Source organism: Odontomachus brunneus, unplaced genomic scaffold (genome assembly GCF_010583005.1).
Source record: "Odontomachus brunneus isolate Ranch 3 - 2012 unplaced genomic scaffold, Obru_v1 Obru_scaffold_073, whole genome shotgun sequence".
Classification (NCBI taxonomy): domain Eukaryota; kingdom Metazoa; phylum Arthropoda; class Insecta; order Hymenoptera; family Formicidae; genus Odontomachus; species Odontomachus brunneus.
Window position 1 is genome coordinate 1,153,948 of NW_022639523.1, and position 18,957 is coordinate 1,172,904.

Consider the following 18,957-nt stretch of genomic DNA (forward strand, 5'->3'; position numbering starts at 1 on the left):
ATATTTCTAAATTTAATTAATATTACGTATTATCTTCATCTTATTAAATTATTATATTAACGTGAAATCTTTTACGATAATGAATTTTATTGCACATTTTTCTGGTATAATCATCAGATTTCCATTAATGGAATATTATATTCTAACTCTTCTTGGATTTTGAACACTTCTGTGACATATTATACGATTATTGAATTAGATAAAACAGGTAAAACAGAAGTTTACAGCCGCCACAATCAAGCCGCACAATCGATCATACAAGTTTTCAATTTTTCCATTTCTGCCCGCGCATGTGCTCGATCTTACGTCATCCGAATATGACGTTTCAATCCTCGATTTATAATGCCGTATCTATCACCATCTACATAATTACAGCATATCGCGCAGCTGTATCTAAATTAATAGCATTCTAACTAATGAGGTCTTAAGAAGGAGAAAGTCTGTACTCGCATCATGTGATTGTGTTACTTTCTTCTTATTTCCGGCTCTATTATACATGACTGCATTCTTAAATAACATTTTTATTTGTTTTTTTACGGTCGTATGATTAGCAAAGATATATGTCGACCCTTAGCCATCTGTTGTGATGGAATCGATCATTGCTCTCTTCCATTCCACTATTCCATTCTGCAATATGTCTACGTTACATTCCACTTCTCAATCTCCTTTCGTTCAATTTACGTTACGATAATAGACAGGTATAGAAGATAGATTAATTACGTTAGTTTAACTATGAGTGAATGGAGAGAACGCCTGACAAATTGACGTAGAAAATAATTTATGTATCCTGTGGTGCGGTCATTTCCATTTTGCAAGACGCCCCCGTGCTTTCGATTTTATCCAAATATATTAACTAAAACAAAATTATTTATAACGTTAACGATTGCTCCTTTACGAGCAATAACAGTTTAATTGATATACCGTAACTACGGGGTCTTCAAAGTTAATTAATCGGAACTCCGGCACAAAAGTGAGGAGAAACGCACAGTACACGATCGCAAGGATCCATTCGCATATCGTACTGGCGACATGCCAGCCCCAACCACCGTCCGCCGGTAGCCACTTCTTGTAATCGTTACCTGCATGTGTAACAATTTAATTACTTTCATATTAGCTACAAAATCTCTAAATATTCCGAATATTTTATTTCGATTTTAATTTGTGTTAAAATCGAAGTAAAATACGAAGTAAAATAATTGCAAAAGTTTTTGTCAAAATTTTTTTGCTTACAATATCCATCTGCGTACAAGTAACTAAGGAATTAGGCTAACAAAAATATATTACGAGAGAGAGAGAGAGAGAGAGAGAGAGAGAGAATGTTGTATAATTATAAGCTACACATTTTATATTATATACAAGTCATGACATATGTAATATATGCTCACCTTGAAATTCAGACATCGATATATAGCCAAGAACGATTGTGGCAGTTGTCAATTTCAATGTGAGAGCTGAGAGAATCGCACGTACATAAACGACAGTCATGCCGTTTACGGCTGGTACCATCTTATAGGTTAAATACGTCTAAAAGGATTCATTTTATAAAATTATTTCACCAAGACAAAATTATTTCTTTTACACAAAAACCTTTGTCAATGTCAATGAATTGGTAACGAAAAAGATCTACGAAAATGAGAAAGCGGAAAAAATAATAATAAAATATAAAGAATTATAAAATATAGAGGACTGCGAACGCGTTTAAAACTCGTTTAACGTTGAAAACTCGAAAAAAGCTTTTTGCGACATTGCTTTTAGGATAAATGTTCGTTTGGCACCGTCAACGGGTTGCTACATTGTCGGTAAATGAATGTCTCGCGAAATCCACGATAGAATATAAAGATTCGCGTTACGATGTACCTGAAGACAGAAATAGAGAGTCCCGGCCGAGAAGCAAGTCATCGCTCCCACCATATGAGCGGCGACTACGCGAGCTTCTTGAAAATTAGCGAGTATGTCGAGACCAAAGCAAGCGAGGATGCCACAGTATGTGGCCGCCACCACTAGTTTTCTGTTCACCAGGTCATGACCTCTTTCCTTTTGCCACTGCAGAACCTGTCGATGTCTGATATAAACGCAGCATCCGACTGTGAAAGATTGAATTTTTTGTTACCAGTTATTTTATTCGTCTTATTGTACAGTTTATCTGTCAAAAAGATTTTTTTTATTTATTTGGTTATTTTTCAATTAATTTTGCTTTTAGATTTATTCGAATCTATACTCGTATAACTACTCAAAGGAAGATGTCTCTTCTGAAACGTGAAAAATGAATACGATTTATTTGCATTTGAAAGTCGCTTTTGAGCAGCCTACATACGCAATAGGGCCGCAATGTTTAAACATTGTGCAAATATGCATGACTCCGGCGACAACGTGCCGGTCTCCGATATATAAGGGAACCCAGGCACCACGTGGTCCCACTGTACTGATATGGTGTATCTGAAACATGAGCCGTTTATAAACTATGAACTTGTGTGGCGCGGGCGAGTATATAAAACGTTCGCATCGTGTTTCCACGACTTTCTCGGCCGTACGCAAAGCTTCTTTACGATGGGCTCATCGTCGTTAATAATTCTATGACATCTACTCGCTGCTCTGACGGAAAATATAATACTTATGTAGTCACGCGCGAAGTGAGAGATATCACAACGAGAAAAAGAAATGATTTTTGATACGCGAACAGATGTATACGAATTAATAATTTAGTATACATTCGTATACATCATTTAGTAAGAATTTGATTGATTGCGCGCAAACAAAATATAGATTAAAATTTGTCAAGAGTGACGAGAAAGACTGATGACGATATTAAGGAGTAAAGAAATTCCATTTTGGAAGCACTAAATCGGTTAAACTGAGAAAGACTCTAAAACACTACGTTTAAAATGTCTATTTGGCATTCACGCGGAAAATGTATTCTTTGCGGTTTATTGCTACCTGGTTTCTAACGATTTCGTCTATTGTACTTTGTCGATCTCACGAGACTTACGTAATCACGAATGTTACGGGAATTAAGATGAACAGGCTCAATGGTAGCACGTGCAGTTTTTCGTACGCCATCCTTGTTGCGCCGTCCTACGTGCTGCAAGACACGTCGTCTCTTATCACGAATCATTAAATTATTAAGATTCGTCGCGAATTTGGCAATCGCGCTTTTATACACATCTCTATCGAGATGATCAAGATTGGTGGCAAAACGAATGGTCGCAGATTGATCGATAGATTAACCGATGAGGGACAACAGAGAGATGCGAGCAACCAGACTGATTGAAGAAGGGGTTGAAGTGACACATAGCTGAGTTCATAAAAGATCCAGGAACTCGGAATATGACTCGGGAGAGCGGGATAGACAGGACCCTCTGCTTGATTTATGACATTCGTCCCACGATATCGTACGTGGTCTCGTCGGAGATAGAAAAATTTATTTTCGTTATTTCCGAGAGTTATACTAAAGTTTTAATGAATTTTCTGCACCAAATGCGAACGAACAATTGTAGGTAAATACGGTTTAGTCTTGTTATCATAATTAATTACATAGAATCGTTATATTACGTTAGCATCAACACAAAATTTTATTTTAAATTTCCTTATTTATATTGCTCAATCACTATTTTAAATAATATTTTTCATGTATTTTATAATTTTCTTTTCACCGCCTGCAGTGAAATGTTTGAGCAGGAATGCCTTCTCGTAGTATTAATTTACACTATTGATGCGGAATTTCGTTACATTGATTTTTGTTAGAATAATATTTTTTTAATATTAAATTTTATATTAAATTTTTGTTAGAATTTGTTACAAAATGGGTTTTGTTTGTTGACGCTGATAGAGAAAGAATTCGTGAAAAGGGCTAGCTTGATAATTGAGATTTATTGTTGTGAGAATTACGGTCGTCAGGACTTACCTCGAGGACTCGGTCGAGTCACGCGACTTTTTTTCGCAAGAATATACCGTCACTACTCATGCCACGGGGGCATTTGATCGCGAGACGCCTTGGAGCGATTGTCCGCCGCCGTTCTACCTCTTATCGTACACACCATGCCAATTGCCACGCGCACAATTGCGTACTAATGAACGTGCGGCGCAAGACAATGTGATAAGCATGCGACTCAATCCTTAATACACTTCTCCAATATTTTCCTGTATCAATTTCGATAGAAATTAGGACATTCGCTCGACTCGTTCAGTATGGAACAAAACGATGATAATTCGAACCTGGAAATCAAACTAAGCAATTCAAACAAAATTATTCGAATTTATGAGAGTTAGATCGTCTATTTCTGTTCTCAAATTAACATTCGGAAGTTCTAATTTCAAGAAGCGTAATTGAGTAATTGTTGGTTGAACGCTAATTCAGAAATATAATTCTTATTTGATGGTCACTGAATCGCCCGTGAATGTGCAGCTGTGCGTAACATAATACGCGTTTTGTTTGAAACTAATAGGTGAACCAGAAATGCGTAATTAACGCGACGCTATCGATATCGCATTCATTGAAACCGTAATGAGGCCATTTGGCCGTAGCGTTTCTAATTTGATTCAGTCTCAAATGGAGCTTATTATGGCATACTGAATACGTTTCACGATGAAATGTTCGTTTAAAATTGAAGGATTTTTCATTTGGAGACGTAGAGTCTGCGATTGGGGTGTTTCGCGAGAAATAATGATGATACGAGGTTCATGTATTTGAATCACGTTTTTATATCAATAACATTACGACAATACAATATATTCGGCAGTTTTTGTCTCTATGGTATATTTAGCGATTCGACACACACTAGGAAAGAAATTGGTAAACGGTGGATTAATTTTCTTCTTTCTATTACATATTTTAAAATATAATAATATAATTACATTTTAGAGAGGAGAGTTTTCTGAAAAAAAATTATTATCCAAATTGGATATGCGATTTTCTTTTCGCGTGAGTTTCGAGTACTTTAAATGGCAGTTTTCTTTAGTATCTTTCTTCAATTTTTGTATATTAATTGTATAAATAATTATAAAAGAATGCACGCCTTACATACACACATATACACACGCACACAATAATATATTTTGAGTGTCGATTATTTTTATGAGGCAATATTGTTTTAAGAAAGGTATAATTTATCCGGATATAGATCATCTTGCAACGTTAAGTTGTGAAAGACGCGATTAATGTTATTAACGTTATTAACATTAGAACAATCTACGCCGACGGTGGTGTACCTTTGCGTGAGTATATATACACGGCAGCAGTATGGAGTATTTACACTCAAATATAAATAGTACGATAAAAAACGGAGCAAATAAATAGTTTATATTACGTATTATTAACGTGGAGTCGATCGCTGCGCCTTTTCGTAGACCGAGTTCCGAAAAATCGTTATAGACAATATATATACGTATATATGGTCGTGTTTTCACGACGTACTGCCGCCTCTAAATCGCGATCGGACTAGTTTTCGAATCTTAAGCTAGCGTGTCTACGTACAAGCGTTACTTTTTATCTTTCCACTGCCAGTTCTTATTTTCAGTCGTAGCAAAACATACATTGACATTTTGGACATTCATAAAAATCAGTTCAAATGAAAAGTTTTTGATAAAATGTGTCTCTGTTGCATTCTCTTTAATTCAATAGGTATAGTTTGCCGTTTTGCTACAATGTTACTTTTGCTACGACTTTATTAGTCGCTCAATAATCTTCGCGTAAATCGCAACATTTGTACCAAGTGTCTGAGCTTACCATTTCGTTCACGTAACCCCCACGGGATTTCTTTTTCAAAATTTATTTTCTCAAGTATCTTAAGGCGTAAGTTGCAATGCCATTTGCGAGTTAACTATATGGTAACGATGAGTTACTTTATAATTCGGACAGTAAATTAGCAAGAAGCTTACACAAAGCGATACGCCGACGCGAGTCAAGGTTGATTTTGTGTGGACGGAGCATTTCCGTGGTTCCTCTCGTCGAAAGCCGACGTTATTGTCCTTAATTGCATCGCGAGTAGAGTGATCGCGTCTCACTTGTCTCATTACATTCTCAAGGAACTGACCTACACTATGTCCAGGGTATCGTGTCACTGTATCCACTGACTATGACTAACTTAATTTCTGCGAGTACTTAAGTCGACAGAGAGGGATATAACAATCTATTTATGAAATATTGACAGATTATAATGGAGTAACTCAGTCAGTATTTCTCATATCTCGTGACTTTCTTCATACTTTTGTCCTAATTCCTCTTTTATAAAATTAAAATTACAAGATTAAAAAGTCTTGACCCGAAAAATTTTTATGTTACGGTTATCTGTGTTTTATCGATTTTTAACGTAGACAAAAACATTTAACACTATTCTTCGTAATAAACGAGAAAGTAGGTCTCGCGGGTTTTTTTTTTAACCCTACACTTGGTAACTTGTATTCGTAAGATACAATTTTGCTCTTTATCATTTAGACATTTAACTTTCTTTACTATTAAAATATGTTTATAAATTTTTAATATTCGTGTGTGAATTACACGTGTATATATTTCTTTTTTTTTATTTTATTATCATATTTTTTTAGTTTTTGCTTTGTATAAACAATGCATTCGAGAAAAATTTTGTTAAAAATACGTTGAAAGTTTTATGTTTTTATATTTTTTATGTTTTTTATATTTTCCTTTCTTTTTCTCTTGTTTTTGAAAAATTCCATTTCTATTTCTCTCACACCTGTCATTATATTATCCGAGATTTACTTCCTGAATCTTGTCAAGTTTAGGATTAACGACACCGCCTCGTTCGTGTTCGAGATTAGGTGCTAGCCTCGTCGATGACGGTAATCATTCTGCTATTTGCGTTTGACGGCGCGACGTTCGTGAGACGCCACTTCGACTTGATCTCTTCCTCGTCGTTCGTCGACTGCGCGCTGCTCGTCTGGGCGCAGTTGGCGAGCGGTTGACCGGTTTTGGAACGCGCCAAGGACCATCTGCGTCCGCGGCGATCCATAATCATCGGCATCTCGGCGATCAGGTTGTTCTCGAATTCCGAGAGCATGAGGTAGTTTTCGACCTTGTTGCACGAGGTTATACAGTCGCCCACATACTCGAGATCTTCAAACAGATTGTCGGGTAAATCCATGTCGGCGATACCCTCTTCCGAGATGCAAGTGAGTTCTGGTTTGTCGGTCCCTAGGACGTCTATCGCCTCACCTAAAACGACAATGCGATCAGTTAATGAGAACTCGTTTTGTCTTTGATTAATCGCCCTTATTCGCGAGATTACGACGATTACAAAGACACAAGAAACTGGAAGGATATACCTTGTGCCGGAGCGATGTCGGCACCTAGAACAAGGGCTGCTGCCGTCGCTCCAGCCGCTCCAGCGGCGGCTACGTGAGGCCCTTCGTTCTCGGGCTCCTGACTGAACGACGCTCGTCGTCGTTGAGGACAGTTGTCTGAGGCGCACAGGTGCTTCGTACCGTTCGCTCTGGTGTGCTTATGCTTGGACAAATTTCTTCTATGCAAATCGATGAAGAAGAGAGTGAAACTACCGACTAAGACACACGTCGAGCTGAAGTAGTATCCGGCCTTGCCACCACAACCAACGTTTATATATCCTACAAAATATGGGAGATTTATGCGTTATATGCTGCGCCCACTCAACGTCGAGTGCTTTCCAGACATTTGAGAAAAACGTTGAGACAGTTGAGAAATCACGTTTAAATGGATACACATATTTTATTAACGAAAACATAGAACAAGAAATAGCAGATGTCACTGATAGACTAATATTGCTGTATAGTTCAAACACAGAAATTTTTATGATAATTATCTTTTTGATTACCTGATATCGGCACCCCGATTGCGATCGGTATCGCTTGGGAACATTGAACGAAACCCCATGTTCTAGCGAAGTTCCGGGCCCTCACCCTCTCGTACGTGTACATTTTCAAGCTGTAATGATAGCCGCCACAGAAGATGCCTACAAAAAGAGCAGTGTTTTTTTTATTGCTCGTAATTCGATCTCAAAGATCTTTATTGCGTGGGCGAAGGGATAAAAGGCGAGATAAATGGCGCGCTACTAAATCCCTATTACTCGCGTCGTAAACTATGAGAGTTTGCCAGCTCTCGCTCTTTGCATCATTGTGTACCTCGGAGAAACGACGAAGTGACACATGCAAATAGAAAGTCGCCCGGATAACGTAATCTTATTTATTACGTTGTGCTATCTTGTCAAGGGAAAAAAACGTTTTACGCAGAGTGCCTCATCACTACCTAAGAATACCAAACGACCAATTTTTTTTGGAACTTCGGAGTTCCGCCGTAGAAGCATCTTCCATCACTCTATTTCGAGCGAAGATTACTTTACCGTAAATCCACGCAAACATCACGTATCCGTGATAATTTCCTTGAACTGCGGTGAGAGCGAGAATGCAGAGTCCGCATACGAAGACAGCGGCTTGCGTGAGATATTGGCGGGCTATCCTGCATTCGACGCTGCGATGAACGACCAAAAGTCCAAATGCGACGCAGCCGAGAGTCCAAGCTAGCCCGAGATAAGCTTGTAGTAGGACAACCGTGTCACCGAGACCCTCCTCCTCGGCTTGATGCGCCTGTACGAAAGAAAAAAAAGTCCTCTACTCCGGTCTCCTCTAAACTTAAAATAGTCGGTTCCCTTCGGTTTCACTTCGCGCCATTACCAGATAAAATATCGGTGTGTTTATCCCGAACGCCGAGATCCCGGTAGACACCAATAAGATCCTCACTGTTTTGCTCTTTAGAGTGCTGAAGTCGAAAAACGGCGGTCTATCGTCGGTCTTGTTTTTATCCTTTATCTTGCGTTTCTGATTCTTTAAGTGCAAAATTGCCCGCCGTTGGGGATGATACAACGAGGCGCTGCGGTAAAAAGTGCCGAGGATGAAGGTGAGGAAAACCACCCCCGTGACAGCTTGAAGACCGAGTCGCCATCCGATTTTACTACAAATAAGCAAATTCTTAGCAAACCGTCCTGTAAGAAAGTAGACCAAAGTAAATTGAATCAGAATAAACTTTGAGATAGTTGTCGTTAGCTTTTTGCTTCAGAAGTAACTGGCACGATAAAACCGTTCGTTTGGAACAATAAACTAACGATAACTGGTCTTAAATCTTATTTGGGTCCGATTCGGTCTACCCTAATTGAATCCGTCGAAATAAAGTTTTACCATTTGTTACTCGCTGTACATTTAACGCACCTAATCGCTCCCTTTATAAAGGCGGACATAACCGCTATGCCTAAGCCGCTGCCCGACACGATGAAGATTTCAACGAGCTCCCTCTTCCTCTTGAAATATTGGGCTACCATCAACGTGCTGCAGTCCCTCGTCATTCCAACCCCTATCCCTGTGTGATATAAACAATACCGACGGCTTAAATCTTTGAGGTCGTCCATGACGGTTCACTCGTAGAACATATTTCGTCACTTTCGTCGACTACTCCCTGGGCTCGAAATTGCTGTCGGGGAGTTGACTCTCGCGAAGTTTCGTGCAAGAAAGGATGGGTTAGGGTGGAATAAACGCGCGCAGAACCCGACTAATGGGTGCCGGAAACAAAGAAAGATGACTCACAACTCTAAATAATCATTTGGCAGCGTGGAATCGCGAAGACGTAGATTCCTTCCCTCTGATTATAGTCTATATTACAACAATGCTATATGTCATAGTTTGCTTCTTTTCTTATCGCCTTTATTGTACTGTGTTACGGATTAATTATCGCGATCCCCTCGGTTGAAACGGATGAGACTCGTGTAAATATATCAAACAAGGGTAGAGTGATGTCGCCGAAATAATTTACTGATAACAGTGACACAATAATTTTCTCCAACGATGAAATTGATATACGTACGCTATGTACAACAAACGAGAATTAAATCTCTCTGAAACTTGCATTCGCATTCCGGTCACATGTGTCCACGTCACGGTGATTCGCGTACTGTAGAGATAACTTGTACGACATGTCGCCACTGCAAGTGGTCCGCCTACTTTCGTTACCGTCACGTTCTTTACTTACCGACCACGGTACCGTAGCTAAAGAACAATTGATGAAATTGCGAGGCGAAGGAAGTGAAGAGGCAGCCGAGCGCGGTGACGAGGCCGCCCAAAACCGCCGTGACTCTGGTGCTTTTTCTTCGGCAGAACGCTATCGTCACCGGCGACACCAGTAAGGCGACACCCGTCGACATTGCCCCCAGCCATCCTGCAACGAAAGAACGTCTCTCAAATTTTGATCAATTGCGCGGTAGTGCAGATGACGCCTCCAGATAAAACTGCTCGAGAGAGCAGCACGAGCTGACGAGAAGACAGCGTGGCAACTGTAATTATATCGATGTAAACGAGTTTCCGACGTACACACGCGCACTACCTAATAGTACAACGTCTCGCACATTCTTATCGCTGCGTGGTACAGACACGTTGACGCATTTATACGCCGGTATGCACTGCGACAGAATTAATTCCGCGGCGGAAAAATGCCGGTGCGGCTCTGGAAGTCTCCTCACGGAGTTGTTATTAACTTTTTGCCGGGACGTCGCCGGTGTGTCGTTGATCGACGGCCCCGTAGGAGATAGGACTCCAGCGTATCGCTCGCAATCTGTCCCGCGGTATAAACGTCAAATCATGCATAGCAATTTCAAAGGGGTTTCGATCTTCGTTACGCATCGCTGATAACAGGACGCTTCGGACTGCCGTCCGTTTCTCATTTTCCCCGACGTATTGTCCCCCGTTGTGTCCCGCCTTCTTCGATTCGCATCTAATTATCCTGTTTATTCCGCTTTTTTCGGTTTACTTGAAGTCGCATAGAAGATAGAAGACGCATGATGTTCTCGAGTCTGCTTGACGAAAGACACTGTCCAGTGCGATTTGGTAATTTCTTCATCTCGCGGATTTCCGGGCCATTTCACGTCGGCAGTAAAGCAAGCTCACTTCGCGACTGTGTATCTTATGCGGCAAGAGAACCCGACAAATCCGCTCTGCTATAGATACTTTACGGTCGAAGGATAAATCGCGATTGGTGGTGCGCGACCACGACGGAAAATGTTTGTTCTCCACATCGATCGACTTGCTGCTCTTGACGTCGTCCGTCATTAGTAGTTGGGAATAACTTGGAAATTCGTTCGGCTCGATAGATATCGCGGGAAGTACTTAAATATTAGGGAGTGATTCTAATATCGTCGTGTCAACAGATTGTGTCTAAAAAAAATTTGTATAATTATTAGTTATTATCCTAGTTTTAGGTATGTTTGATTGAATAATGCGTTTTTTAACTCTATGATAATTAAAAATTTGAAAACTACATTAGTTGAGGTTTAATTATGGAGAGAGCATTAGAAGGTATCGAGCATGCCAACTTTTCCTTGTTTATTTTTTATGAAGCAGTTTGTTTCTCTTTTCTCTCTTTTCCACTTCATTCCCTTCCCGTAATCTTTCTTTCGTCAGCATGAATTGCGGGCAACAATTTTCGTCGAGCATATACTTCCGGCCTGCGCAAATGGATTAAAAGTATCTTGCGACTTTATATATACATACATATATATCTCCTCGCACAACTTGCGATTCTGCCGCATCTTTTAAGCAACCAACCAACCAACCTACCTACCTAACCTAGATACTCCGCCAGTCGGAGCTAATAAGGTTAATGCGTTGTTATCCATCGTTTCTTAAATGATTTATGATCAGTTCTAAAGAATATTCGAGATACGCATCAACGCGTTAACGAATACAGCGTCTTGTACTCCTGCTTCATTCTTTCTTCTTTCACCTCATTCTTGCCATACAACGCATGTTTAGCGCGTCTATCGCGGCCGTGAAATCTCATCGATAAATCACGTTCGGCTCCGGGATAAAGCCGTGAACACTTCTTACATCTGCTTTAGAGCAATGGACTGCTGGGGGCAATTGTCCTGATACTACGTTTATTACGTCTACATGTAGACCGCGTAAATTATCTCTTTCAAATCGAGAAGGTTTTCCTCTACGTATCGTCGAAATAATTTCAAGCATCAATGTCCTAGATTAATCATCTGATTAATTTAAGAAACGTCAGTTTCTCATTTAAATTAAATCCTATGTATTTTTACATTCGTTTAATGAGAAATAAATTATTTTTATACCAGAGATTTGTACCGTAAAACATGTAGTATATTTTTTACTTTTTCTTGCCTTTTCTCTTTAGATGAATTATCATTTGAAGAAAACTGAGATTCTTTCAAGTATTCTTTTATATAGTCTGAGGGTATTTAAAGTTTGAGGTTATTTAAATGGCAGTGGAGGGTATTTAAATAGCAGACGAAAGAACTTTTCCGTTTTTTACATATTTATACTGTATATAGTTGATAAGTATTTTACACGGACTTCTCTTGAATCTCGACGATAAAGAGAACATTCTACTGGACATCATTTTGTAATTTCTCAGGAGGAAATCGCGGTTTTCTTCATACATTTTCAATCGTTGCCTTGCGCGCGATCGCCCTCGCTGAAACGTTAATTAATACGGCTGCCGGTTGACACCGAACGAGCGCTCGATCGCGGTTAAGACTGTTTTAATTGCGACATCGGACAATTAAGCGAATACGATTAGATTGCTCTCTTTCTCTCTCTTTTGCGGAAAAAGAGAGAGAGAGGAAGAGAAAGAGAGTCGCGTCTTTAATTAATTCTCATCGACTCACATCTAGTACAAGAATTTATTGATCGCTACGAGTGCGGTTTATGTTGCGGGAGGTAACAAGCTAGTGTCACGGAGACAAATCGCGCCGCGCGAAGGAAAAGTAAAACCCTTATTAATCTCACCGTGTAGGTTACGACGGACGCGCGTTAAATGTCGCTGGCCGACGACTGGTGAGTTATTCGTAGGGAGCGTCGTTTAAGGTCGCTCCTCTTTTCCTGTAATCTCTCCTGGTTCTTTCTCCTTCTGGATGTTGACAGAATTTCGGAGGAACCGTCTTTGGCTTTCTCTCTTATGTGAGGGAACAGATATATCTATATACAGGGTGTTGAAAAAAAAGGGTCACTTATTTTGATAGCAGGTAGGTAACAAATACACCTGGCTGATCAGAAATTTGCCGACACGTATGGAAAATGCGATTTAGATTTTTGGTTATGGGGACACTTAAAGACCTTGGTGTATTCAACACCCGTCGATGACATTCAAACACTTCACAGGATCGCATTTTCCATGTGTGTCGGCAAATTTCTGACCAGCCAGGTGTATTTGAAAGAGTGCGTGATTCTCTAAGACGTAGGGCTAAAACATGCGTGAGAGTGAATGGCAATCACATAGAGCATCTCCTCTAATGCTGAGTCAGCATAAAATTTTTTGTTTTTTGTAAAAAAAGAGTTTTTATTTTGTTATCATACATTCAGTTTCTTTACTTCAGTTTTGTTATGGAAGATAAATGATTACATTTCATATTAAAATAAAAATTGTTTCTTTATCTCTCTTTGTTAATTTTTTATTTTTTAAGGCACCTAGAAAAAAGATATCCCCATTGTACCCCACTCTCCCCTACTCTTTTGTTCATTACATTCTAAAGATGACACGACTGATAAGAAAATGACAAAAAGCTCAAATAACAAAATAGCTTGTATCTTAGAAGATATTAGTCTTAGGACCCATGTTAATTAGACCTTTTCTTCTTGTTTTGATCAATACTACCTGCTATCAAAATATGTGACCCTTTTTTTTCAACACCCTATATATATGTATACGTCCGAATTCGCCTTGGGATATACACAGAATGTTCCCGTTATTATCGTTTACGACGTTGACGAGGGAGAAAGAACGTGAAAGTTTGGGAGAGATTTGTATGCGGACAATTGCTTTGGAATCCATTAAATTGAAATACGTGTTCGACAACTATACGGACATTTATGGGGGTCCTGATATGTAAAAATAATGTTACAATAATGTTACAATAATGTTATTTCTGTATCTGTGTTACAGATTATATCACGAGAAAATAGATAGAGAAAGAGAGGGAGAGGGGGAGAGAGAGGGGAGAAAGAGAGACGACGTTTTGCGTCAGTAACTACGAAATGTAGGGAGTTGCTGTTGCGGAAATGTAAGTTGTCTTATTCAGTATCTCACATCGCGACAAATTTTGCAGTTCATAAATTTAAAAATAAGTACATCTTGTGTATAAATTTCCCATATTTAAATATTGGAAATTTGCGAAGAAGATGCTCAGGAGGTGCAATAGCTCCTGGTTTATAAAATTCAAAAAGAAGCTCCTGTCGCGTATAATGTTACGCGCTTCGCTACTTCTCGCGTTTTTCACCGAGTCTTCTCGGTCAGGAACGAAATCCTTTATCGAGAACCGTAAGAACAGCGAGTACTCTCCACCCTTTACTTTCTACCCTCGATGGCCTCCCTGGGATAGGAGTGGGTGAAACGACAGTGAGAGTGAATTGGCGAGAGTGAGAGCGTCTGCCATCAGGGTCAACGACTTGTAAGCTGCTGCGGGCTTTTACTTGGCGACTGTGTCTCCGTAAAAGACGAGGAAGCTCGATTCGCGGGAGTTCTCTCGCCAAAAGCTCCTTAAGGAGCGAGAGTGACAGTTTAAAGTAATGCGACTGTGCATCGCTTCTATTTGTCTTTTGATCCTCTGCAAAATCGTGCATTTCGTTCGATTGCGCAATGTTCGAGTTTCTATGCACTGATTTGGATTAAACTCTTCCCGATTAATGTAGGAGTGGGACGGTTTGATATACCAAGCGACGCAACGCCAAGTACTTAAAGACAAGTCCATTTTTATCTATAAATCTATATATATATATATATATATATATATATATAAATCATTTATCTATAAATCTGCATTATATATATGTATTTTTTTCATAATAGAGAAAGTAAATTCGAATGATTTCAATTAATAAAATGTACAAAATTAAAAAGGACCGAATGTCTTAATGTTAAACTTGGTTTCTAATTAAAAAATAGGTTTCTAATTAGCAGATGCATCTTTTACTCACTACAGTTCAGAAGAAGCCAATTAGAGCACTATCCGCCCTTCAGACACTCTCGGGACTCTCGCCAAAATACACAATCCATCCGTTTCCGTTTGTCCCCTCGAATTCTCGCTAAGTTGTCCGAGACGCCTTTTCGTTGCCAAAATCTCACGACGACTTTTTTGGGACACGATCGCGCGTCGTAAAAGGAGGGTCAAGGGTCAACGAAACTCGTTAAATGGTTCCACGATAGGCAAAAAGCGTTAAAAATAAATCGTTCGTTGGCATGTTCGCCCTTATGACCTTAAGCGATGATAAAGCGTCCGTAGCACAACATGCCGCAAGTAATAACGAAGTTTACTTTATGTAAATGCGCATTATAATCAAGAGATACAGTAGAGGCCTGTCAGGAGGTAAAATGTATATAGACGTTTCCGATATTTTTATAAATTATCTTGCGAATGTAATATTTTATCTGGCGTATCGATCAGCCAGCTTGAAATGATTATCTTTCACAAGGATTTCACAAGGATTGCTTCGGATAAGAAATATTGATTATAATGTTCGCGCACTCCTACGTCACATACCTACGTTGAGGAGAGTCTGACGATATCGTCTTGCCCCGTCGAGCAGCAGCCAGGCCCCGGCGGCCCCGTGAATTCCCGTGGCAAGAATTTGCACCATAACGCCCGTTACGACGATGACCCAACCCCAACCGTTTTCGGGATAATAATGTTGTCTTATGGTGCAATGCGCGGCATACCTGACATACATGGGATTCGAAAGTCACATGCGACGTTTCACGTCCGTTCAATTACGCGCCGTTCGTGTTGTAAATTACTTCGGAATGTTGTCGACGCAAATAGTTTTGCAATGGTATTTGATTAAGAAGAAATTTAGAAACTGCTAAAGAATATACGGTGCTCAACAGAATTGTCAATTTAGGTTTTGGAACAAAAGTTGCGAAAATAATTTGTAAAACTAATTGTTCGGATTAATTTGAAACAATTTTGATGTCTACAGGAAATAAATTCACGAATCGATGCAGAGGATAGGTTCATCTAAATTCGCGATAGAACGTGTTTAAGATATCGTCCAAATTTGTCTTGACATAGGAAGGCGATCCCGATCGCTCACAGTCAGTGCGGTTACATTCAAACCTGGGATCTGGATTCACTGGGTCTTCCTCAGTCCCTTTTGGTTCCCGGGCCACTTGAAGGGACACTATTCCTTCGCATTCCCCGGAGAAAGAATGCTCGCCAAGTTCACCGGAAGTTGCGACTCCGCTATCCTCGTAAGCAGGGCTTTGAATGACTGTCCTCCCGTTGCGTTCTCGCTTCTTCATCTCGCGATCGAGTGATTATTCTCTTAGACACTGAGGATACGCGACTGCGACTACCCTCTTTGGCAACGTAACGATAACGATGTTCGCTCTCTTTAAACGGTGCTCGTTTGCCATGGCGCGAGTTTACCGGTCGTGATTTCTTCGTACTGGTTGTTCGCGATTTAATTGTTGTTTGTTACGCTCAAGTTGCGTATGTTACGCATTTCTATTCTTCTGTATTTGCTAAAAATCGAGTCTATATAATTGACAATAAATTTTATAATGCACAAATATAGAAAAGAGAAGCAATTCTTTTTGAAGGGCAATGCAATCATTTTTAGACGTTCGAATTTTTCAATTTTTTAATTAAAAAATTTTCGTATAAACTCATTGAAGCTGCTTTTGGATTTATTAACATTTCCTAAATCTTTTATTTAACAAAGTTTGCCTTTTTTGCTTAGAAAATCTGAATAACAGACTCAGAATTATTCTTTTATGCTAAGAGAAAAATCGTGATGCGTTTTTTGACTTATGATGGCAATAAGGGACAGTAAAATTAGGATCAAAGGGGTCGGCTCGACATACGTGAAGTAATGCATGTCTCTAGTCGCGAGTTTTTCGTGACGTTCATGGCGTATTCAGTGGTTATATACGCGTGTAAGTGCATTATGCTAAAAGCTCGGCAAACAGAGGCTGCAAAGGGAGCTGCGGGAACTGCAGGGTAGTGAGCGAGAAGCGTATGTGAATCCGGTATAACTAAGAAGGAAATAAGGAAATGAAGGAAGGAGAAAGGAAACGAAGAAGGGAACGAGACGTCGGAGCATGCCGCGCTTTTAGCGTGCAGCAACGACATACGGCCGCTCCCGTTGATTCAGCGATTGTGTAATTTTGAGACGGGCAAACGATCCGTGACAGAGCAACATCTTGGTAGACTCCACGCGCATAATACGCATATCTCGCATCTTGATCCAGTCTCGTTTTCAAGCAAATCTGTCGCGACATGAAAGTACGAAGTCTCGAAATTATGCCGATCTTCCTCTTATTTGAATGAATCATGAAATGGACTGAATTTTAGAGCGAAACGCAATCCGTGTTATATAAGAAAAGAAAAGATTTTACGAGAAACACACGCGCCGATAATACTGAAAAATATTAATACGAAGAAATGTGGTACGCAATTTCAAATGCTGTGAATAATCGGAAATGTTATTTTACGAGAGTAATTATAACGTAATCACAAAGTATTCAAAGGACATTTTTTCGTTTAAACATTTTCACTATGCATTATTCTGACACATCCAGAGGAAACGAATCGAAGGATGATTCTACTTGGATTTTACTTTAATAATTTATATTGCAGTCAAGAAAATTGTGGCGAACGTCGAATCCAGAAAAATCCGATTGCAATTTGCGTGCCGGCCACAATAAAAATATAGCCGTACGGTCAGTTGCAAAACGAAAGGGGTCAACGATGCTACGTGCCGCTACGAATCCGGTCGAAATGCTATTTCCAAAAGCGCGCATGACACTCGGTGCAGTCGCGTTACGGGAAATCCTCCGAAACAGTATGTTTGCGTTTTGCCTCACCGATCGACGCTTTTCACAATGAAATTCTATCTGCCACGATCGGATTATATTTCATTGCAAAACGCAGAAGAATAGAGAGAGAGATTTCTCCAGTGTTATGCGCGAATTCTTGATTGATATGATGAGATATTTTTCTTTTTTTCCCCCCCCTTAATATTGACTGCTGCGAAGGTTGGTGCACCGTGAACACCCCGGGTTTTTCCGGAAGTGGCGGAAAGTTATTCGCACATTCGCGTATCGCGCGTCCCGATCGGAAGGGTCGTCGGGATACCGGATGAGGGACGCGTTGCCAAACGTCGACTGGATTCGCCGAGGTGGATCAGAAGAGACGCGCGCTCCGCGAGCCGAGCTTGCGTAGGGGAAGCGGATGGGCCAATCCCTTCCTCGCCCTCAGACTCGCCACGTGCTTTTCATGGGCGATGGTTCGCAACGGGATTAGCCACGAGTAACCTCCGATGTATCCATAATGATGACAACACCGTTTGCTCGCGATCGTTGTGGATTTATCGTTGTTATGTCTGCGTTTGGAACGTGATACGTTTTCAACGGAGTTGAATCATCGCGAACTCCTACATCCCTCCTTGCATGTGGAAATAATTGCGGATTAAATTTAGAGTCCGCCGACAGCGATAAGTGACTCGACTTGTTCGATCGAGATAATCGCTACACGCAACTGCTACACGCAAAAACAAAATTTCATTGCCACAGCTGATCGTGGCTCATTGAACATTATTTGTAACTAAAAATTATGTTACTGCTACCATACATTAATTTCATAGCTAAATATATACATGCCTAATGGCAGCGATACTTTTAAGTATCCATACATTACAACAAGATTTAGCTGTCACACAGATTTTTATTGCTGTGATAATAATCTTTTTTCCGTATATTATTACTCCTTGGAAATTTTTTAAATGAATATTCTGTGATACGCGAGTAATCTACAATTACTTGAATTTTTCAGAGGGTAATTGTCACTCGTACTAGCAGCGAAAGTCGACTTTTCTTTCTCTCCTCCGTTTTTAAATTCTGATTTGATTTACCGATCAAGATATATATATATATATATATATATATATATATATATATATATATATATATATATATAT

General features: G+C 39.8%; 3 protein-coding genes across 7 annotated transcripts in view; 1 reads left to right on the forward strand and 2 right to left on the reverse strand.

Annotated features, from left to right (window-relative positions):
* Positions 1-454: 454 nt before the first annotated feature.
* Positions 455-4,168, reverse strand: LOC116847072 (DNA damage-regulated autophagy modulator protein 2). Of its 2 annotated transcripts, XR_004378654.1 has the most exons (8): positions 3,902-4,167; positions 2,987-3,079; positions 2,315-2,436; positions 1,858-2,084; positions 1,386-1,524; positions 922-1,079; positions 721-853; positions 455-627 (listed from the first exon to the last, which is right to left on the reverse strand). XR_004378654.1 is itself a non-coding variant. In XM_032821674.1 (7 exons), exons 2-7 carry the CDS (start codon positions 3,055-3,057, stop codon positions 779-781), a joined length of 792 nt encoding a protein of 263 aa, XP_032677565.1. In that variant the 5' UTR covers positions 3,058-3,079; positions 3,902-4,168; the 3' UTR covers positions 455-778. The 2 variants fall into 2 exon arrangements, 1 of the variants encoding a protein (XP_032677565.1); XM_032821674.1 differs by having other exon boundaries at positions 455-853; positions 3,902-4,168.
* Positions 4,169-4,674: 506 nt separating this feature from the next.
* LOC116847064 (monocarboxylate transporter 2-like) overlaps positions 4,675-18,957 on the reverse strand; it is a 31,555-nt gene continuing 17,272 nt past the window's right edge. For 2 of the 4 annotated variants that reach the window (XM_032821648.1, XM_032821649.1), the window contains 7 exons: positions 10,001-10,186; positions 9,187-9,334; positions 8,656-8,932; positions 8,325-8,568; positions 7,800-7,937; positions 7,276-7,572; positions 4,675-7,165 (listed from right to left, as the gene is read on the reverse strand). In XM_032821648.1, coding sequence (XP_032677539.1) covers positions 6,768-7,165; positions 7,276-7,572; positions 7,800-7,937; positions 8,325-8,568; positions 8,656-8,932; positions 9,187-9,334; positions 10,001-10,186 — 1,688 coding nt within the window. In that variant the 3' untranslated portion in view covers positions 4,675-6,767. Of the gene's footprint in view, positions 7,166-7,275; positions 7,573-7,799; positions 7,938-8,324; positions 8,569-8,655; positions 8,933-9,186; positions 9,335-10,000; positions 10,187-15,521; positions 15,698-16,094; positions 16,502-17,845; positions 18,129-18,957 lie in introns of those variants that run through there. The other 2 variants (XM_032821651.1, XM_032821650.1) reach the window with 2 other exon arrangements.
* The window catches only part of LOC116847073, a 280,111-nt gene continuing 275,075 nt past the window's right edge, over positions 13,922-18,957 (forward strand). The window contains exon 1 of the mRNA XM_032821678.1: positions 13,922-14,045. The gene's annotated coding sequence lies outside the window, so the exon portion shown is untranslated. The remainder of the gene's footprint in view (positions 14,046-18,957) is intronic.

What these genes read in the sequence shown, in the direction of transcription:
- LOC116847072 (XM_032821674.1), bottom strand. Translation starts at nt 3,057, where the DNA reads ATGGCGTACGAAAAACTGCACGTGCTACCATTGAGCCTGTTCATCTTA. An exon ending in CCCGTAACATTCGTGATTAC is followed by an intron (nt 2,437 to 2,986) that starts GTAAGTCTCGTG and finishes CTCATGTTTCAG; the next exon opens with ATACACCATATCAGTACAGT. An exon ending in AAACATTGCGGCCCTATTGC is followed by an intron (nt 2,085 to 2,314) that starts GTATGTAGGCTG and finishes AATCTTTCACAG; the next exon opens with TCGGATGCTGCGTTTATATC.